The sequence below is a fragment of the Argiope bruennichi genome, chromosome 6 (genome assembly GCF_947563725.1).
Source record: "Argiope bruennichi chromosome 6, qqArgBrue1.1, whole genome shotgun sequence".
NCBI classification, from domain to species: domain Eukaryota; kingdom Metazoa; phylum Arthropoda; class Arachnida; order Araneae; family Araneidae; genus Argiope; species Argiope bruennichi.
Window position 1 is genome coordinate 134,437,409 of NC_079156.1, and position 23,717 is coordinate 134,461,125.

A 23,717-nucleotide genomic window follows, 5' to 3' on the forward strand; every position below is an offset into this window, starting at 1 on the left:
TATAGATGACAGACTTTCTCGAATACTGTTGTTTAGAATGAATTTAATCCTAATGCTATTAAATTTTATGTTTAAAATACTCTACATACTCGTATGAATTACCATCCTCAGTGATATATAGACTTATGAAGATAACGGTAACTGTACATTACACTATTAGTCTGCCTTTTATACCATGTTTCCAGCACATTCCATCTAAAGTTGATCGAAACGGTAAATTGATTTTAACTTAGATTTTATTTTAAACTACGAATGTGCTGCAATATTCATTGCAGTGCCAAAAGTCATGGATCATGTCCTGTGTATGTTCGAGAGAAATTATTCTTTGGAATATTTTTCTAACCGATCACGAACGATTTTGTCTCGGCGGCATGATGCATTTTCGCCCTGGGAAATTCCATCATTGTTTTGGGTACATATAGTCTGCGAATGGCTGTAAATAGTCTCCAGGGATCATTTCTAGACAATGTTTGGTTTCACCAGAGGTCTCACTCCGTGTTACGTACAAACAGGGCAAATCAGTATCTGTGTCCTATTCAGACCCTATCGTTATCTCTTGATAATGGAGTCGTCACTCATCTGACCAGCAACGTTGTATATACAGTTCAACCGATATGCTCGCGGGCCCGCCCAACAGTGCTGCAGCCACTTTTTTAGTAAAAGCATTCGAGTCGGTTTTCTGCTGCCAGATTCCATCAATGTCAAATTTCGCTGCATTTTCATTATGGGCACTCCGTCGTGCATCCTACATTTATTGTTACTATTATTTAATGCAATTTCGCCTGTCTATTTACTGAGACTAGTAAACGTCTGAAACATTATTTATCGGTTTTTTTTTTTTTTTAAAGGAAATGTTGAAAGTAAAAGTAACATGTAAGATTGCTCTGATGCAGTAGTTTCATTAACAGCTTTTTTAAAAACCCTTGCTATTAAAGATTTTCATCATCCAAATTTCTCCAAAGTGGGAAAGAATGGAAAATTTGAAATATGATGCTATGAATCAGTAGTTACCAACCGGGTGGTGCGCATTTACCTTGGAGTGCGTTCTGGGTCATTTAGGAGTGCGCAACACCAAACAAGGTCGCAGAAATTGAATTGTGAAGTTTGAATTATTCCACCGTTGTAGCAGTCATTGTTAGCTAGATTTACAGATTAAAACTTTTTTTGTGTGTGTGTTTGTGTTCTTTGTATCTTTTGAGGCTGATTTTGCGAAGCCTGTGGCGTTGAAGCATGTTGACGATTTCAAATGATTCAGATTAGTACTAAAACTATTATAGATCGCCACAAATATGATGATTACTCTGTAAATCTGTAAAATACTTCATCCATTTTATTTACTTGAAATATATTATTTGTATTTGGTGGACTATGTAGAAAAAAATTCTGGCAGTTGACCAGTGCTGATTTTGTTCAGTGTGAAGTGAAATGGCAGTTTGATTTAGCTCCCGTAAAGGATACTTCCCTGGAAGACTTTAAAGAGGAATATTTAAATTTTGTTGAAATTTAAATCATCCTTGTCTTGATTGAACACTTGAAAGAATGTTTCGAACAGCCGAAATGTTCGAAATTTTCGTCGCTTAATTTCACTTCGGTCTGCCCATTTTAGAATGACACTGTTAAGAACACAACCTAAAGATAGAACTCGCAACTTTTTACAGTTGATGTTTCTAAATCATGTGATGCCTTAACCCAAATCTTTATTACTCTATTGTAACTTTTATTGGAAATCCATTTCCTCTGTTGAGTATTATGAAAGCGCTAAGCGAAAATGTCAGTGTTTCAGATCAAATGATACAATATCGAAATGATGAAAGAATAGGAAGCACTGATCTAGAAAGTGAAAAGCACACCAATTACATAATGACAACTACAGACAGCATATTCTCTTCTGTACCCTTATCTGATGGCTATAATTTGGGCCCGGAGGAAATACGAGAGGTCTCGTACAAACACACAGGGGCGCGGCGTGCAAACTTCAGTTTTACAATGGAACATGCAGTTTCTTCTATTGTTAAACGAACCACGCCTCTCAGCCCTGGGCAGTCCGCGCAAGGCGAGCAGGTCTGATCACTTTCAAAACAGAAGCAACCTTTTAACTCGGAACCTTCGTTTTTTAATTTTGTTTGTTTACCTTTTCAATGACTGAAGCAGAAAAAGAGAAGGAAATGTAAGGAAGCTGATAGATTTTTTTTTTTTTCCCTGGAATTTCCTTTAATATTCGGTCGCTGAGTCACATCTACCAATTGTCATGACTTCTACAAGAGAATTTCACGCGTGCATACCTAGAAAATGAATTTTTGCTTATATATTTCTTTCTGTTCTTGAAAATTTCCTATAGTTTCATTTCTGAGTTTTTGCAATGTTTCGTTGATGATCAAATGTTGAAATCTTGGATGTTATTTTTATCATTTTCATCTTGTATTGCGAAGTGTTTCCCTTCATGCAATTTTATTTAAAACAAATCTCAGAAAATATTTCATTTATTGTTCTGTATGGTAAAGAATTTAAAAACAAATATTTATCTGAAAAAGTATAGAAATATGCTAAAATTGTTTACTGTATGCCCCAAGAATCTTCGAATTCATTTAAATTCAATCCTTGACAACCTTGTACTCATTTCAGATTTTTATTATGATCTGTTGTGTATGTTCCACTGTTGGCAGTAATTTGATAGCAATTAGGAAAATCTAATTTAAATGAGAAGAGACGGGAGTTGTTATTTCCGAATCTGAAGCTCCATTATACAGACCGAACTCATGGGCAAAACGTTAAAAGATAATGAAGCACATTAAACAAGCGACACCCCCGCCCCTTAGGAATGTATGGCTGTAAGTGAATCGTTGATACAAAAACACAAGAAGAAACAAAGTATTCTTAATAGCGTTGCTTATATATAGTTTTTAAAATAATAAATCAGAATTTTATCGGTGTACGGTAATACATGTTTGCTAAGAACCAGTGTGCAGCTCATGCACCATTTCTCGCTTGTGCAGCCTCAACGAATATTAGAGTGACGAAATCCTCAACGGAATTCATAAGAATCACCCTATCGATGCTACTTTGGCTAAGATGTTACTGAACGGAACGTTGAGTAAAAAACTGCCATGTAGAAAACTTGTCAACGATGATGTTGGGTAACCCATGTCCATGAGTACTGAGTAGCCCTGTACTAGATATACATGTTTGATGTGTAAACGAGTCTTGCCTTCTTACAACATTTCGGTGATATCAATTCATACTTTCGCTTGCAAAATATTTTTCACATCAGTGTAGCATTTTCTTCCATAAGTGTTTGAAGCGAATGCTACATTGGTGTGAGCATTCATAGCGCTGATCAAGTGTTTCCGTTTTCCGCTTGTCAGAGTAAGATTGAATCATTTGTCACAACAGTCTTGCGTCACCTCTTCGCCTGACTGAATGGAGAGCATACCTGTTGCTGCGATGTCCGTACCTTTTCCATCGGTTTATCTCAACTCATCGATTTATTTTGTTTTTAATCACTTGACATGGAAACTTAGTTCTGAGTAAGATTTCTCTCCTTTTTTTTCATACTGCATAGCCTTCCGTCCGAGTGATCTTTTCTTTGGAAGTGTAGTTCCATGACAAACGAGGCGTTTAATTAATTTTCGGTTGACTTCCCAGCTGCAGTGGAACACTTTTTCCTGGAAGCCGCCTCACTTTCTCCCTTGACGTTTTGCTTTCTGGACCACTAAACATTTGTGCTGTAGAATAAACTATTGCCTGAAAGAAAAAAGTACTAGTGCATTCGCATTATTAGATATTAGTTACTGTTATCCCAATAACTATATCATACTTCTTCATTTCTATATGAGGAGATATTTTACCGAATCTTCTAAAATCATCGTTTAAATATATAATATTAATATATTTAATGGGCAAGTAATCGTAGTTAAATTATCGATTTAAATCTTTTGAGATAAGCACATACTTCCATTTAGAAGGGTGCTTTAAATGACGTAAAGAATTATGTTTTTTGTTTAGTGAATAAATGCTGTACTGCTGAAAAAAAAGTATATGAACTCTGACTATTTCAAGGAGGATGTTTTAATCAAGATCCTCGTTTCCTCCAGAAGATCTGAAATAGTGACTCATGATCAGTTTTATACAAAGAGTGGAATTGTCTTGTTTAAAGTGTCACGGTTCCAAGCCTATTTTACTAAACATGTCTAATAGCTTCAGGAGACTCTATTCGTAAATTATTCCGCTCTATTTTTATGGACTCTTACATCACAAGATACAATTCTTTCTGTCAGTTAACGCATTTTTCCAATTAAAAGTAATACTTACTATCTGTAAGGCTTTAGAAAGTAACATTTGAGATATGATTGAAGTGGATAGCGTTTATATTAATATTTTATGGACTATATTTTTGGAATATTCTAAGAATGTATTATATATTAATTTAGCACCTTTTAGTAGTAATATAATGGTAACACTAGCAGATTGATAGAATAAAACAGGCGAATGCTTTTTTTTTTTTGCTATGCTAGTTAAATTTGGCCTTTCAGACGGACATCCGTTGCTTTCGACTTTAAACATAAGTATCAGAACAGACTAAAAAAAAATCTTTATTTTTTTATAAATATTGCTCTTTTTCTGTATTATTATTATTATTAATTGTGTTATTAAGGGCCTTATTAGGACTCGTAAGATGTCCTAGGCAAAGCAAATTCGAAAAGGCATTTTTCCCCGTACCTGACTTCCGTGGCCTTTTGTTGATATTATTTTCTATAGTATAGGAGGTTAGTTTTAAATAGCAAATATTTTTACAAACTGAAATAATAAAATATTTAACTGGATTTTTCTCGACAGAAGTGGTTTCGGTAATGGTGTATGAACGAATTTGTAAAGTATTTTTAAACAATTTGATAGAAAAATAAAAAAACATTGTTTATATTAAAAAAAAAAAAAATGTTACCAGAGCTGTTAGCCTTGAATTCGCCAGCCAACTGTAACAAACATTTAAGCGATACAGATATCGAAGCGAGTTTGATGATATAAAAAGATTCCTGAAATTAATGTTGTGAAATTTAAACAACAGTTGGTTGTAATAAGTTAGAGTGAATAGCATTTTTAGCATAAAATTTGATTATCCTAAAAATACCGTATAAAAAAAAGAAACTCGAGGCTATAAAATTGTAATGGGCCTTAGGAAATTCTTAATGGATGATTAGATCCCTGTTCTTAACTTCAGAAACAAGTTCAGATTGGCTGTGTACAAATTTTCGAATAATTCTGGTTAAAAACACAATCAAGATGGAAAGAACCGTGAATCTTTATCCTGAGATTCAAATTCTCCGGTCATGTCTTACATCGATTCGCTAGTCTACTAGTCATCTCTTTGCTGTCGTGCATTTATTTAAAATAATACAAATAATAATAATGGCAACAGGACGTTTAAGAGTTGTTTTTCTGTGGCGTACTTTTTCTGATAATTTTACTTTATATCATTTAACCCCCTCCCCTGCCCCTTTTAACTTTTCACTTATTTCTGAGTGAAAAGATTTGTAAATTCATTTTTTTCTTTCATTTAGTTTCAGTTCTTACTCTACTTTTTATATAGTATAAATAACTTAGCACTGATGAATTAAATGATGAGGTTGCTAACCGCTTTTGATGACCAGGTTGTTCGCCCAGATTGACTTTTTAGGCTGTTAAATGATTCATAGGAAATCCACCTTATTCTTTGAAACGACTGAAAAACGTGGATTCAAATGAGTTAATGAAATAAAATATTATATTATGAAATAAAATAGAAGTCGAAATCTTAACACGATAATAATGATTGGCAAAAGTGCACAATTCGAAGTTTTGATGGATGACTTTGAATTCCGTCATAACAGATTTGTGCCAGATCAATTGTGTATCAAATTGAATTAAAAAATATTATTGAAATAGAATGCGGAAACGAGAAATTGATATCGTTAAAAAGTTTGTTTTTTTTAATCTTAAGATAATCCAAGCACTTTTTTTTAAAAAATTAATGTTTTGGAAGATATGAACATCATTTCTATAATCAATAGTGATTGCCCTCTGGCGGTAGTTAAGCTTGTATTTGCATCGTTAAAAATTTCTGTTAGAAAACTATTTTATAATTCCTTTTATATCTTCGTTCCTCTGATTGAATGGAATTTTTGGTGACGTGGCGAACAGTCTCCGAAAGATTTGTAATAATGTTTTGCACTTCTATTAATTAATTTGCTAAGCGTAGTGTTGAATTCAATGCAGCTGTTAAAAACGTTCAATGAAGCAGTTTGAAATGTGTAAGATGGTTTGTTTACATTTGACTGCTGCCATTCAACAATAAAGACGATTTCTGTGTCACCCGCGTGTTTTTATATATAAATTAGGTTATTGAAATTTCAAAATTTGATAATCAAGGACTGAATCTAGTTTTAAGCTGCGCTCCGACAATCTTTGGCCTTACAGATATGGTTATAAATCTGCCAACTGATCTATTGTATGACCACCCCCGCCTGTGGACGTCGGTCCGGAGCTTCCCTGCAAATTGTCAATAAAATGAACAAACATCAAAGAACTGTGGAAAGCCACAAGAGAGGGCAAAATGCGTCGGTCTCGGAGCGCGCACAGGTCATCAGAACGCGGCTTTACTCGTACATCTTAATTGGATAAGGAACTGGTCTGCCCTCAGATTTAGAAGTTAAAACGAATAGAAATCAGTCCAGTGATGATGTAATTTGGTGTGTGGGATAGAAAAGTAGAGTCGTAAGGTGAAATCCGTCCTGATTAAGCCTTCGGTCTTCAAAAAGAGGGTAACTCTCTCTCACCCAAAAGTTTTTCAATCCCTTCTCTCAGTCTGCTACTGTGTCGTTTGCGTATTCAGCGTTCCGAAAGAACACAATAGAAATGCCGCATTCTTGGTGCTCCTCCGCTGAAGGTGCTTTTCTTCCGCTCGTCCTTGGGAGCCCATTCACCCTTTTTCTTTGGCAGCAGGGAAAGGACGCGCGAGGCCCTGCCGGAAATTCAGAGAAGTCCCTTAATAAACAAAAGGAATTTTCAACCTAGTTCACTAGAGATTGCTTTGTCTTCGCCAAAAGATTCGTTGTTTCTACACTACAGTGAATTTTCTAAACCAGTGGTAAAATATTTCCCGAATATGCAGTACCTAATAAAAATTTTATCCTATTCCCCAACCCCGCATACAATTGTGGACCTGGGGCAAACGTCGCAAATGTTCAAATTTTTACTCTTGAGTTCCGCGTATGAGAGTTATGTGTTTCGTAATAAAGAAAACCAGTAGGCACTTGGATGCTTTTAACACTAGGTTCACGCAGAACGTGAATTGTTTTAGAGTGCGAAAACATTTTGAAAGTTGTAATTGCTGTTAGCACCTGTAAAAAAATGTGAAAAGATTGTTTGCGAAAAGTGTACAAACAAAATTGAGTATTTGTGTAACAGATGCGCGGAATGAATGTAGAATATTGAATGTGCTAAAATATTATTGAAGAATAAAAACTTTCTATAAATATATATCCCATATTTTCAATTTCTTTTACTTATAGTGTTTAATTACATTGCTTTCTAAGTGGTTATTTTTCTTTAAATACATGTATTCGTTCATGTGTCAAATCTGCAATTTTTGGGAAATTTATGTGCAAAATTTCATTAATCTTACTAATACTTTTAAAGTTATCGCTATCATACGGATATAACCTGTAATTTTGGTGTGGAATCTATGCTCCAAATTTTATTCTTCTAGAGTCTTGCATTTTTTGTGTCATGGTTTTCTGACATGATTCCAAAAATGATCTCCCCCCCCCCCCCGTGACACGAAAAGTGGAAATTCATCTAAAATATTGCTAGCTTTATTTTTTTACTTTTAGTATGTCTCTTCCTACTAGTTTGGGCCGCGGTGGGCTGGTGGTAAGGTCTCGGCTTCGGAACCAGAGGGTTTCAGGTTCGAGACCCGATTCCACCTAAGAACCTTCGTGTAAGCGGGTCTGGTGCATGTTAAGTCCGTCTGGGCCAAATGTCCTCCCGCTGGTGTGGTGTGGAAGTTTGGGGGGTGCCAGCTCGGGTATCGTCCTCGTCATCTGACCGCGATTCAAAATTACGAAGTGTGTCCCAAAATAGCCCTAGTGTTGCTCTTAAACTTGATGTTAATATAACTAAACTAAATCGCCTATTAGTTTCCTTGAATTTCTGTCATTTGCAAGAAAATAAATTAACTTTTTATCTGAATGTATTTTAATAATACAGTTCCTAAAAATGTGAATTAAAGTAGTATTATTAGTTTGTATGAAATTTTTTACGTTCTCCACAGTTGTCAGTGGAACGTACATTATTGAGAACAGATTAATTCTTGTGTTCATTTCGATAGAAGTTCGATGGCAGCTGAGTCAATTCACTGGAGCTTATTATCTTGTTTTTAGCACATGACTTTTATGCGCCTTAACTTAATGCGTAGTGATCATTTCTTTTAGATTGGGAGGTCTGCTACAATACGTTTTACATTTTAAAAAGTGGGTAAAAAGAAATGATCGCATTCTGCAATTAAAAACTGATACTTAATTTTTAAACATGAAATCAAATATTGCTGTTCATAGCATGCAGCTTTAAAATTATCTCAATTAGTTTTTGAATGCGGATGTCCAAGTTGGTGATAAATTGCGCATTTTGTCTGATTATTTGTGATGCATTTTGAAAATTATTGAAAACTAAATGATAAAATAATTTATTAATCCAGGGGTGTTTGTGCTCCGGGGAAACCCCGGAATTCCGGGGATTTTGAACTTGGATACCCGGAAATTCCGGGGATCGTCGTTCAAAAGGAAGTAGGAATAATAATGAATTATTTATTTTGATCTGGGTAATTTTGTTTGCTTTGAAAGCAGAAAACGCAAGGTCAGTGTGTGGGGTGAAAACTTTTCCTTTCTTTCTCCAAAGGCAGTGATAATGCGTGAAAAGGGGGAAAAAAACTTCTTTTTTGTTCTTCCTTATTGCGAGTTATGACTCATTCCCCCGGTTCTCGGACATTCTCTTCTGGATTCTTTTCGGCAAGTAGGCGCGGCAGAAAAAAAAGGGAGAGACTTCGTTCGACCAGATGTGCGATCACGTGACCTGGGTTCAAAGGTCTTAATTTTGCAAAAAAAGTAATTCATTGAACTTTTATAATTAGGTCATTCAATACTTCATAATCGTAATTTTTCATTTCTCCCCCCCCCCCCTTCTCGAAACTCCAAAATGTCGGTAGTAAGTCCGTAAAAGTTTCCGGGGATTTTTTGGGGTCCCACAAACACCCCTGTTAATCTGTCGCGTATGGCTTCCGCTATTTCTGCAGGTTTATCATATATCTCCTCTAGGACGATTGACGAGAAAATCTCGGGCGGAATTGTTTCTCCTTTAATTTTAAAAAGGCTTTCGACCGTTAACCGTGCGAGGGGGGGGGCTTCTATATAGATTTAAAGCATTTACCATAGATTTAGTCACGGAATTTTTTTCATTACTTGAAATTTGGAGGGAAAAGTGAAACTGAGATGGGGGTCTTTCGTGTTTCGGACCGTAAATCATCGTACTTGGTGCCGCGCTTGGAAAGAAAAATAAATTATCTTATTTGCATCGGGTATAACTATTTGATAACTTGTGATTGTAAATAAGCTTTTAAATACTATTAAATTAAAAATTCCAAATTAACTAGTTGTTGTCGGAAAATGCGTATCTAAATTGGCATTATATATATATATATATATATATATATATAATAAAAACCAAGTTAATAGGAAAAGTAGTATCAAATTAAACCAAATAAAATAAGAATCCGGCCTGAAGACTTTCTCAAGGGTCTCCTTAAAAAAAAAGGGGGGGGGGGATTTTTTCTGTGAGGAATCCAGACTAAAATGTCCACTTTTGATTCCTATTCTGTTAACTTGGTTTTTATTACTATTGTCTTGATTCATCTATGTTTTAGTGGTAGCTGCATTTGCACTCTCTAAATACAATGGTGCTTTTTCTGTTTTTTTTTAGTTTGAATTGGAAATAATTTTTTAGTTGCGATTCCGAAATAATTTAGTTTCGTTTCCAAAATATTTTTAATTTTATATTGTTTCAATTATAGGTTTTAATTACCTAATGCTAATATTTTTGGTTACTTATATATATATAATTAAACATTTATTAGGTAAATATAGTAATTGTAATTGAATAAATTCGTCATAACGTAAAATGTTGTACTTTTTCCATGACGAGTATACTCATCAAAAACTGTTAACTGCTTGAAGGAAAATATTTTGCATAAAAAAAAATACTAACATCTGCCGTGTTTATGAAAGTAATTTATTTTTTTTAAGAAAGAATAAAAATTGAAGCAATTATTGTTATTTTCAAGATTTCGAGATTAGCACTCGAACCCCTTACCGAAGTACAATCGTCGGTAAGGGGTGGTATACAAAAAGAATAGTCATTACACGTCCTAATTCCGCGAATAGTCTGCGTCATAGTCATCTTACAGCTAAACGTGAACATCTCCCTTTATCTATTCTTTAACCCTTTTTTCCTAAAATGAATGCCTTCTCACGCACGTGCAAAAGCGCGGAGGGTTTCCAACCCGTAAATGAACGGCAAGTGAGATTTTGATAAGATTCCTTATATCAGTCAGTTAGGTAAAACGTCATTAGGGGAGATTATCGATGAATTTAGAATATTATTAGGATAGTCTAAAAGGAAAGAGATCACACTTCAAATGAATTCGTAGTTTGAGTTATATGCATTGTCAATAAATTTACTTTACTTAACTTGTACTGCAATAATTATTAAATGTAAGCTATATTTTCGGGCATAAGGATACATAATATACAACATTCATCTTAGTGAATGTTGATCACACGATAAATAAATGTTTCATTTTTAGTGCAATTAAAAACACTTTTTCATGGTCATTTTTTTAATAATAAACTCAATTGTGGTAACTAATGACAGTAAAAAGGACAAAGCCCTCGGAATGGGGGGTTGATTTGAGCTGCAGGCCCATCTAAGGTAATCAGAGGACTCGAAAAACCGGCTGTCATTTCTTTCGAAGACGTTTAAAATCAGTATTAGGAATCCTTTTGGCGCCTCCTAAAATACTATGTCCGGAAAAGAGAATGCAATAAGCAGTTAAAACAGGTTGTAATGGAATCAAAATTAAAAGACTATGCATGATAAAGAAAAAACTAAATTATTTATTTGTTGAACATTTCATCTAATGTCTTTTTAATTGATAAGTTGAGATGTGTTCGTTTTTATTATTGGACAGAAATTTATTTCCCTGTGAATGCTTCTTGATGTGAGTGCCTGATAGTCTGTAGAGTTCGGTGTACCTGATATAAAGTCTCAAATTTATATAGCATCAACACTTAACCTTGCAGAATGGCGCCACCTGCTGCGTTTTTTAAGCTTTCTGGTATAGAAAGAAACGAAATGCTTCCTGGTCATGAATGCCTGATACTCTTAGTCTACAGAGTTCGGTGTACCTGATATAAAGTATCAAGTTCGTAAAGTGTCATCACTTAGCCTTTCAGAGTGGCACCACATGCTTCGTTTTTTAAGCTTTTCGCTATAGAAAGAGACTAAATTATAACCGTTGTTACCTCTCATAATGGACGGTTGTTTTCCTAGCTATGGCACGTTATAAAACTAATTTAAGTGCCTTAATTTACTTAAAAACTTCTCAAAAGGGAATTGTTCTTTTTATTCATACTCTGATAAGAAAAATGCATATTAATGTTCATCACTTTAATGTATCCATTTATTTACGATATTTTCCATAGCTTTCTATGCTATCATATAGTTAGCTGTTCGGATGAAATAAAGCCTATGTTAATTATGAATAAATATACATCCGTTGCGGCACTTAAATGCAGTGTCGATAAATATAAGTCGAATACCAAATAAAAATTGTTTTATTATTTCGTTTTTAAGTAACCCTATCAATTGTAATACTCATAATATTTTATGTTTTTGACAATTAGTTTAAAACATTAGCAAATATAAAGTTAAAATTAGCTTTGAAATAGATTTAATTCAGTGTTATTCCATCACTTTTCAAGAATTTTTCATAATATTTTCAAACACTGCAGAAATGTATAGTTTTAAGATTCATACAGCGCATTTTATGTTGAAATAAACAGTATGAAAATACTTTTCAAAATAAAACAACATTTAGAGTCTATATTTAAGAACGCTGCATTAAATTTGAAAGAAAAAAAAATGCTTGAAAAGATTTGATTTTTATTTTTCCTCCTATTCAATTTTCTGAGGGTTGATATTAAAAATAGCTTACAAAGGCATATAAATAGTTGAAAAATGTCGAAACCACGTCTCGTTTTCCTCCTACCTTGACTGATGATGGAGTGTGTGGTTGTTCTTTGTCTATTAAGTACTAGTAAACTGGTATTCCCAAATATAGTTTCTGGATATCATCTACTATTTTATAAGATGTCACTAACACCATTAATCTCGGCTTACTAACACAGCCGCCTATTGTGCTGTCATGGTAAAAACTTGTTACTCATTGAATTATTATTATCATGGAATATTTGCAGCAAATAGATGTGTACCTGTCATGCCTAGATTAAAGATGGCTGTAGTGCATATTTTGAGTCGGAAGATTAGATTAAATCGTTAGAAAAAAGAAGAAAAAAAACATTCAAGTTACACAGTTCAGATCAAGCCGGCTTGCCTTTGATTCGACCTTGTTTGAGAGTTATGTTTAAAATGGTTTTAGATTTCGCAAAACTCTCCAAAATACTTTTGCGACAATTTGTGCAAAAGTTGTTCAGAGGAAGTGCCTGCGCTCCATAATTTTGCCCGAAGTTTGAAAATCCAGTTGCTGCGCTGAGTGCCGTATAATGCGTAATGTGCATTTAGGATTATTGTATTAAATTAAAAAAAAAATATTAAAGTTTTGTTTAGAAATGTTTTGAGTATTATTTGAGAATCGATGGATTTGGTGTCTCAGCTTAACTATAAAAAATAGGGATTTGTGTCGTTCAGAATTAATGCTATTTATTCCGGCGTTGTATATTTGAAATCGATAAACCGCACAACAACCTTTGCCGCTTTCTGAGATGAAGTCATATTAATATAAAAGAGCGACAATATCAATCACTTGATGTCATTCGGTGTTCGTTTCATTTAAAAAAAATGTCGCGGTGGCCTGGTGGTAAGGTCTCGCCTTCGGAACCGGAGGGTTTCAGGTTCAAGACCCCGAAGGCCCGTCGTGTACGCGGGTTTGGTGCACGTTAAATCAGTCGGGACTAAACGACCTCCCGCTGGTGTGGTGTGAAAGTTTGGAGAGGGGTTACCAGCTAGGTGTCGCCCTCGTCATCTGACCGTGGTTCAAAATTACGCGAACCGTCCCAAAATAGCCCTAGTGTTAATAATATAACTAACTAATTCATTTAAAAATTAATTTTTTAAAACTTCAATATTTAAAGTAGTGACTATCGGAAGTGTACTTTTGAGACACCGTATGTATCATACAGTTGTATAAATTCTATAGTCGTTTCTTACCATGGCATTGCCATCTCGTGTTTAGAAATCGTCTACTAATCGAGCAATGCAGAACTTCACGTTCTGTTAATTTTTATTGCTCGTCATATAGAAAAATTCGTTAGGAAAAGTGGTCGGTCGCCGGAAGCCATATTTTGTGCCTCTCTCCGAAGTTCGCAACTGTCAGGCTGGAATGCGATTTTGCTCGTTCGGTGTTTTGTTCTTGTTTCTTTCTCTCTCTGTGAGTGCGCCTTTAAGCTGAAAAGGTAAGTTTTGCGGGATTTTTCAAACGATTTCTAGGGCAATAACCGAATTTGAACTGGAGAAGATATCGGAGGGGAATAAAGCTGCGTGTAGCTTCAGGAAATTTTGGGTCCGTTTTCAAGTGTTTCTTCTCTTTTTTTCCCCCTTCTGTGTCGCTGGGCTTGTTCTCGTTTCCTGTGCCGAACTATTTTTATAAAAATAATACTCTCTTGTATTTATTAAAAGCTCTTAATGTGTTTTTCCTTGTTTGGTGTGTACGCGGGTTTCTTTCCCGGGCCAATCATTTACCGCTTCAGTAATGATGTAATCTTTCTTCTTCCATGAAAATAATGATCGAAGTGGAGTATTAACTTCCTTTTAAACAACATTTTTTTTATGTCTGTGCATTGCAATAAATGTAGTATGCTCGAGTTTTCTATTAAATATTAGCATTATCGTTTTCAACTTGGAAAAAAGAAAAGAACTATATATATTCTAATTAGAATTCCGTAAAAACTTCTAACATCAGTATTGATCATTTGCGGTGGAAAGATGTGCCATGCACGTCCAATTGTTTTTGTCAGAAAATTGTCCACGACGTACCAAACACGTCAGCAAGCAATTATCACAGATATAAAAATGAGTTCGCGCCCCGTTGACTGATTGTTTGTCGGGCCACAATTAATTTAGAAAAGTGTTAATCTTTTTCTCACTTCTATAAGGTATCGGATGCCTTGTGTAGCCTCACTGCGAATTACAATAGATTGTTTGGGCACTCGCACCTGTAAATTTCATGTCATCACAAGTGGTTAAAACTACCCATCTTTATCACAGAATTACATATATTTCAATAATCCTACAAAAATATAACTGCAGTAATAAAAACTGATTTTTCTTTATTTTAACGATTTTTATTCTTGAAAACATACTTTCAAAATGTATGTTTTCATATCCTAAAAATATATAATGCTTATTTATTTGTAAATTTTTAATACACAATGGTGGACTGTATTTTCAATGAAGAAAAAATTTTAATCGCCCGGGATATTCTGGTTGGTAGGGCGTTGGATTCGCATCCCTTGGGTTGTGAATTTGAACTCCTCCGGCCGAAGACTGTCCGTGTATATGGTGGTCGGTGCATGTATAAATCTGTCGTGGCCACAAAGTCCTCCAAGTCCAGACAATATCACTGGGGGCACTGGATCAGAGGTGATCGTTCTCTGATTCAGGTCTAAATTACGATCCGTGAACGAAATGTATGAAGAAGTCCGCCTTGTGAAGAGGGATGTGACGCATGAGTAACTAAGACGTACTCTTGGCACTAGATGGCGCTACTATAACAAGAGACGCTAAAACTCGCCTTAAAATCGCTGATTTCATCAGCGGGCTTGTCTATGAAGGTGCCATAAGCAGCAACAGCATCATAAATATAATTTTTAATGCATTCAATTTGATATTTAAATTTTTTTTAACACTTCTCTTTTTTTTTTCTTTCTTAGATGATAAGCTTGCTTCAAAATGGGAGCAGATTATCTTATGGATTTACCTTGTCCAATATTGAAGCAGATGGACCACATGGTAGCTTCGAATGCATTCGACAAACTGGACATAGGTAAAATAACATCACCATCTCTGCATCTGAATTTTTTTAAGAAACAGTACTGATAAATTGTAGTTGAATTGATATATTATTTAATGAAGTGAGACGGTGTTTACTCATGGACTCGTAATATATGTAGATCTTATACAGTAACGTTGCTGTTTTTTGCACTTATTTATTCATCTCGGAAAAGTTTTGAGCATTTTGCATTAATTTTAAAAAAATTATGATAGTTTATGTAATGTGGATTACATTATGTTTCTGTAATGTTGTTGCCTTGGCCCTTTGAAAATCAGGCAAAGACGATGAATTTAAAAATCATCTATGAAACAGGAGAAATTCGGGAAATTTTAAATTCCTGGAGGGTTTTTTTTCCGCCTAAAAAAACAAGAAATTTAAAATTCATTCCTTATTTCCTTAAAATCTTTCCTAAAAAAAATACCAATCTTATTAAAATTGCAGCTATAAAATATCCTTTTATGGCTGTAAAAACTAGACAAGGCCATTTGTGGAATCTCATCTCTTTTATACCCATTCTCCTTCTCTTCTCCGTAGATCAGTCCCATTTCCAAGACTGAGAAAAAAATGCAGATATCGGAATAGCAACTATGGTTACTTGAATAGTAAGGGAGGTACTGAAACTGAAAAAATATATATTTTAGCAGAATATTTTATATTTCTAAAGATTACTACATAAAAAAAAAATTTAATGTGTGTCCAAAAGTTTTGCTATTTTAAAAGCTGTATCTTATTTAAATTCATGTTTTTTGAAAAACAGTGCAGAATTTTGTGCAAAGCGAATAGTTTATTTGCTTCTTTATTCCAAAGTACAAATTTCCTCTGCATGTTCAGAACATGCAGCAATTCGATTTGAAATTTTCCAGAAAAAACTAAAAACTGAATTCAAAGAATAGCTCGATTAATTTAATGAAGAAATTTGTTTAAATCATTTCTCTTCTAATGTTTTGAGGTCCAAAGAATTTTCTGATTTTGAGAAGCCATAAAAATAATTCTTTTATTGTTACATGACAATGAACTGTAGAAAGTGGGTTAAGTATTAACATGGATATCTTATTAAAATTCTGAAAGAAAGTTCTTTAATTAGTCTGTGTATCATGCCATAAACTTTTATGGAAGTATCTTAAATATTTCAATCTCAAGAATTTGTTACAGTATGCAAAGTTAGAGGTATTATGAAATTTTAGAAAAGCAGAGAAGTGTTCGGGGGGGGGGGTGATGAAGAATCCAACAAACACAAAACCTATTTTCAAATTAAATTTTTGTAAAAGAAGGGTGGGGACAAATGAATGAAAAATAGGCAGAAACTGCAGAAATTTATATTCAAATGTATGAATTGACCAAAAAAAAATGTAATGTATTTTGTTATTGTTCAATGATTTGTATTATGATAACAAGAATATTATTGTTTTATTTCACCAAAGTTCTTAATTTTGCTTGATTTTAAGTTAAAGAACATGAGATAAATTTTATCTTTTTCCCTCTTTGCAAGTAAATTTGTCTTGAAAAATTCTAGGGTATAGTTAAGAGATTCTTCTGTATATAAATATAAGCATTCATTTAAAATACAATATTATTTTAGGTAATATTGAATTATTGCTTACTATCCTTTGCTTTTTCCCCTGATAAAAACAAGTGGAGTATTGTCATTCTGTTGTAACTATTGAATTATAGCAAATGAATGATAGCAGGTAATATTGAATTATAGCAGATGAATGCTATTTGCATGCTTCCTTGCTATACTGAGATTAGATACAGGAAAAACACTGGGATCCACCCCTCCCCCTCTCCCCCAATTTGAGTATCAAGTCTGTTTACATGAGCGAGGTTGTTGTGTTGAATTTATGTCTGCTACTACTTTCTAATTATAAGAAATTTTATTTTTAAAAAAATTTCAGAACCAATCAAAGGCAACTGTAATAAGAGTGCGAAATGTATTTAATATTTTCATTTATATTAAAATTGCATTTAAAGGTATACTTATATCACAATGGAAAAAGTAAATTTTCCCCATAGCTTTGCCCTGAAAAAACAAATCAATATTAATGAACAAATACAAGAGACACGGTTAAAATATAACTCTTTATATAACTATGTTATTTCATCATTTATTATTTTACGTTGTAAGCTTTTACAAAATGTTTGTCAATTATGGCTTTTAAAAAGGAAATTTACCATTTGGAAAGGGGAGTGCCAGTTCAAATGTGATGCTCAATATTCATGATTCAAAATTACTTCCCTCACAATAGCCCTTGTACACCTTCAAATGCATTAGTATAATTAAGCTACAAGCCGGCATGTTTATCTTTTTGGAAAGATGTTTTTTGTAAAAATTTATAATATGTTTCAGATAATTTTTTTTTTATTTAGAAAATTATTGCTTATCTAGTGATATTTGAAAACTGATTTTCAATTAATACTTCATTCTTTAATGAGAAAGTGTGTATGTTTTTAAGTTAACTTTTTATTTTTTATGCGTAGATCTATGGAATCTCTGGGGTGCATGCAGGTGAAGATGCATATCCATGCAACAGAAGACAGCTATGAAAATACTAAAGTCAAAATGGCAGCTGTTGAAGAACAACAGAAAAAATCTTGGTGAGACTCATTTTAAAACAGTTATGTGGTGAGTGGTGTATTAACTTTAAATGATTTTACTAATTTAATCCATATTATCATTTTCAGTACGAAAGTAATAAAACCTGCTGGAGCACATTTGGGTATGTGTTAAATTTTATAAAGTATTCCGATTTTTGCATAGCTTTTCATTTTCTAAGTTCTCTTTTCATCTATGAACTTCTCATGAATCTTTCATCTCTTATTTGATTTTAAAGTTTTGTGGTTAGATTTTTTTCCCCTTTTTGCATTGTAGATCTTAAGTTTTAGTATATTTATCTGGATTTATATTTAGAGTGGAATATTACACTGCCCAGGGACTAATTGTTACAGGTACTGTGAGTGGACCTAAAATAATGGGCTTTAATTTATTTTCCTTTAAACTTGGGTTATTTTTAGATTTCTTAATAATAAAATTTTCTATGTTATTTTATTGTTTATTTTAAAATGCAACCTTGTATCTATAAGCAAAAAATTTAATTTTTAAAAAATTTCTTTTATTGTAATATTATGCAAATTTACTTTAATTATTATGAGGGCAAAGCAAAATTTGTAAAAAGTATATGCTGAAAATATTATGTAAAAAGTCATTACACTTTCCTAAAAAAAAAAAAAAAAAAAAAGTATCTGGATATTTGTTGATAGCATTAGTAATTTTCAGTATTGGTAATTAGTAAGAGAGAGTTACTAAATAACTACATTATTTCTTTCCTTCATCAGTTAAAATTTTTACATAATTTAATAATTAGAAAGACTGAATTTTACAAAAATCTTTTTCCTTTAATTAAAGATAACGATGCGATCAAATACTAATGTATTTGTGATGTTTTTTTTTATATATTTCATTAATATAATGATTCTTTGCTAAACATATCCTAAAGCAACAATATATTTGCAAAGTTTTTATGTTGAGTTAAAAAAAGTATATCATGAACATTATTACCTAAGCAATTTCACATTTATTTGAGAAAAGCACTTATATGCTTCTTAAGAAAAGAATTGATGAATTTTCTAACCGATAACTGAATATCTACATGAAAAATTGTGAAAGAGCTAAAGTTATCTTTTCAAATTTCTTGAAAGTTCAGGAAGATTAATTCCAGATTAAAAGTTTTATATATTGATTATCTAACATAGTTTTTAAATTAATTTGTATCTTCAATTTTATTTGATATGTTCCTTAATTTCTATGAAATGATCAGAGCTATATATTAATATTGAAAACCAAATTAGTTTATATATTGTAATACCTATTTTATACTATTGTAATATTTAACCAATGTTTTAGGCAATAAAGATACCATAATCTATTGTATGAATTTTTTCCCCCTGTTCTTATCAAATTTTACTAACATACTTCTTATTTCCAACAGAGCAAATATAGCATTCTTGATTACTTGTAAAAACTTAGCATCTGAACACAATATTGCTGTTGTTTTGAAGATTAATAGAGTCTTGTACTTTTTGTAGAAAATGTTTTACATGAATATAAAGGGACTAAAACCTCTTTAAAATGAAATATAGAAAAGTATAACATTTTTACCAATTTGACTAAATTATGTTTCTTGCTGCAAGATTAATTCTCAAAATATTTGCCTGTTTTTTTTTTTTTTTTTTTTTTTTTTTTTTAATCAAGACAAAATGCATTAGGGTAAATCAGTTATTAAAAAATAGATCTTTAACATTAAATATTTATTGCAGTTGAAAAACTTTTAGCATAATTATGAAAGTATTTAATTTTATGAGAATAAAAAATAGAAATATTTTCATAAAATTCTTCGGGGCTTTTAAGAGCCATTTTCCAACTGCTTCCTTCCTGTCGACATCTGATTTGAAATGTTGTTCCCAAAGTTTTTTGCAATTTATCAAAAACTATAAAATCATAAGGTGGAAAGTAGGAGTAATATTGAATTGCATAATGATGGTAGGAAACGCTGCTCTTGAATTGGTTATTATTGACAAGCTTTGGCATGATGTAGAACAATGCCAGAAAATATTTTGATTTGATTTTGCATCTCATAAGAACAAACCCTTCTCTTAATGTCCCTCTCTTCCTGCTTGCATACTTTAAAGTTGTCTGCTCTCTTTTCGCTTATGACAGGTGACTGTTTCATCATAAATCCTATTCCTGTGGCAGTTTTTCATTTGCTATTTGTAGCTCATCAGTTGAAGCATTACAAATTTTGATATTGTATGTCGATATATAATGGCAGTCTTTAGCTTAATAATCCCAGCAGCATGTTTTTTTAAAAATAATTACGTTAATGGTATTATTCATGTGCAATCTGATGTAGAGCTTAATTTCTTTCAGGGCGGAAAGTAAAGGTGAAACGTCCAGGATTGGTAGTATCACCAGTAAAATTCAGCCCTCCTACTGCCTCCATGATAAACAAATCTGTTCCTTTGAAGCCTGTGAGCAACATACCTCCACCTGCTCCACCTCCATCTTCATTTCCAGTGAAAAGACCTGAGCCTCCAAAGCCTAAACCTCCACCACCACCTGCACCCCATAAAAATCCTGAGCTAATACGTCAACCAATTAGGTATGAATTTTGTTTTAAATATTATATCTTTTTTCTTGTTCATATCATTTAGATTTATTGAATGTATAGTTCAGCTTTTTAAAAAAAATTATGCACCTCTATACTATTTTTTTTTACTCGATAATTGATTTGTAACAAATTGTGCTAATTTATTTTAGGATTCTACTGTTTTGTTTAAATTTTCTTAATCTTATACTTAACTAAATGTGGTAACTTTAGATTCTAACAATAAAATAAATTCTGTTTTATTATCTTTTGCAATTTCTACAATTTAAAATATATTCCACGTTCATTTAAAAAAATTGAAATTTTTGACTTGAAAAAAATGTTTAGGTTCTGACTAGAACACTAAATTATTATCTAGATATCTCTAATTTCACATTCCTCGACACGTTTTCCTTTTCCTTTTCTTTCTTTTGTGTTTTTGTTCTTCATTGCAATTAGAATTTTAACTTCTTTTGATTTGTTTTCCTCATCAATAAAACCTTCCATAGATATATCATTGATTGATTTATTTTGAATTATATGTATATAGTAATTTTTTATAAGTTTTCAGCCCTTGAAATCTATTTTTTAGGATTTTAAATTGTAGTTTGTCATAAGTGTACTCATATATATAATATAGAATTTATTCATTTATGAAATGATGTTTTCATTTACAGGGATAGAATTATTCACATTTTAGCTGTAAGACCATACAAAAGGCCAGAATTATTAATGAGACTTAAACATGGTATGTTTTGAATGTTTCTATGTATATTTAATTTGTAATCAAAATTCAGTTAATATTTATTGAAATTACTATTTATTCCTAATCTATTCGATTAAAAAGAAATGCTTTTAAAGATAATTTTTGACCAACAAAAGCAGACCTTGGACATCCTTCAATCTTACGACTTTAATTCAACATCATTTGAAACTTGTTAATTTTCACTGTAATTATGTGTCAAATCGAAATTTCAGGAGAGGCTACTCTTTTATTTCAGTATCTCTTCATTGTGTCAATGATTTCTTTTAAGGAAAAGAAAAAAAGAATTTGAAGTATAAATATGATTTTTTTTCTCTCTCTCTGTATAATTCTTCTTGAATTCTATTCTTTCTTGTTGCCACAGCTGCAACTTTTATTTCTTTATTTAGGTTTGAACGAGACAACTAATTCAAACCTATTTGTCAGTAGTCAGTACATGAATGGTTAATATTCATTTTCTGCTACTTTTTAATAAAAACAGCAGTTTCTCTTTAAGATATTTACTATAAGTTCTATCATTATTTATTTTAGAGAATTTTTTCTTACAATTATTAAAATCACACTGTCCTTCTCTTAAATGCATTATGTGAGCTTTTAAATAATTTACTGTCTCGTGTACAGACAAAAATAATAGCAAATGAACTTTGAAGTTGGTGTTTTTACACTTCCACAATTTTGACTTCCCCGAGACCAAAAAGGCCATTTTTTAAAAATTATGGCTGCTGTCTGTAAACACAATAAATATAACTGCTGAAATTTGTTTGTCTAAAACACTGACTTTACAGGGATATGGTTTTATTACTAAAATTGTTTGTTGGATCATATTCATCAATCAATTACTTTATATTCATATGTATGTGAGCTCATTAACTCAAAAGTATAAAATGAAATAAATTTCAATACATCAATTATTACCTAAGTTATAGATCTACATCAGATCACTAATGCAAAGAATGGTTTTAATTGCATTTCTATTGGTAACCTATATCCTAACAGCATAATGAAATCATTTGAGTTTTCACTCTCTTCTGATATATATATGTATATATATTATAATTTTATGTGAACATTGTGTTTTATTTGCTTTGTGATCGGTAGGTAGCGGATTACCTGACCAATGTCATTTGAGATTTCTTTTGCTAATATTGTTTGAAATATTCAATGAAAATTATTATTATGTCTTAGTAAGTTTTTATATTGCACTTGACAGTGAAATTGTGTCAAGAGAGGGGAAATCAAAGTTTTAATTAACAGCAGAGGAATTTTAAACAATATTATTTGCTAATTCTACTTTTAAAAAACTCTTTTCTAATGAATGGCTTTTCAGTTTTACTTTTTCGTGTAACCAATTTTTCGTCTCTCAGCTGGCAATCGTCTGAATTCTTAAGCATACACATGTTAAACCTGCTTTGTTTTTTTAGTAGTAAGATGTCCAGAGATATCAAATGAAGAAAGAAAGGGGGGGAAAACGAAGAAAGAGCAAGCAAGCAAGAGCTACCAATTTTGGAAGGGGAACTGATCATGAAACTGCTATGTTGGAGGCAAAATGTGAGAAACTGAATCAATATTTAGATGTTGTAGATATGGGCAAAGAATGTTTTCATTATGGCCCTTGAGTTTTGAATTGGAAAAGGCCGAATAGCAAATGTATGTTGTCATCACGAAAAGATTAAGTTTCTAATTCTGAGCAAATGGCCAGTGGAGTTTATAAACGTGCTAGCTGGAGCTGACGGACATTAACCCTTTGGGTATATTTGACATATTGGAACATTCTTTATAAATTATCTCAATATCATGTAGTAGTATGTATTCTGAATAATAAGAAATAAATGAATTTTTCCGTAAAAGCTACTACCTTCACAAGTGCTTCAAATACAAAAGTCCTTTGAAATAAATGTGTAGTCAAAGGGTTAAGTACATTATTGGACAACATCGGGATTGGCAAGCAAAAGTGAGATGGGGACAAACTACCATAGTATATAATAAAGTCTTATTTTTATTAAATTATCATTAACAATTATTAATTAATAAAGAGGTTACTGAAGTGTTTTATATTTTTTAAATGTTTATTTTCAGAGGGTGTAAGAGAAAAAGACAAAAACAAATTGACTTCAATTTTACCTCAAATAAGTGTTTTAAAAGGAAACATTTATTATCTTGCCAATTATCTGTGGAATGAAGTTCAGGACAACTGGAAATTCTGTACACAGGAAGAGGCAGAAATAATACGGAAGTAAGTATATGTTTCCTACCTTTTTGAAATTTTCTTTTCCTTATGGTTTTATGCACAAATTTATCATTAATTTGATGCTGGGAATTCATATTTTTGATGTAATATAGCTTCATTATTGATTTAGAAACTAATTTGAATTACTTTAAAAAATGTATAAGATTATTGATTCTTTTGATATTTTGCTATAATAAAGTGCACCAATGAAAA

The 23,717-nt window shown here is 32.3% G+C and overlaps 1 protein-coding gene across 1 annotated transcript in view; it reads left to right on the top strand.

Annotated features, from left to right (window-relative positions):
* The window catches only part of LOC129971183 (RNA polymerase II elongation factor Ell-like), a 107,303-nt gene that overhangs the window by 74,439 nt on the left and 9,147 nt on the right, over window positions 1-23,717 (top strand). Inside the window, exons 3-8 of the mRNA XM_056084725.1 lie at window positions 15,252-15,364; window positions 17,852-17,968; window positions 18,056-18,090; window positions 20,298-20,529; window positions 21,192-21,262; window positions 23,354-23,510. Coding sequence (XP_055940700.1) covers window positions 15,252-15,364; window positions 17,852-17,968; window positions 18,056-18,090; window positions 20,298-20,529; window positions 21,192-21,262; window positions 23,354-23,510 — 725 coding nt within the window. The remainder of the gene's footprint in view (window positions 1-15,251; window positions 15,365-17,851; window positions 17,969-18,055; window positions 18,091-20,297; window positions 20,530-21,191; window positions 21,263-23,353; window positions 23,511-23,717) is intronic.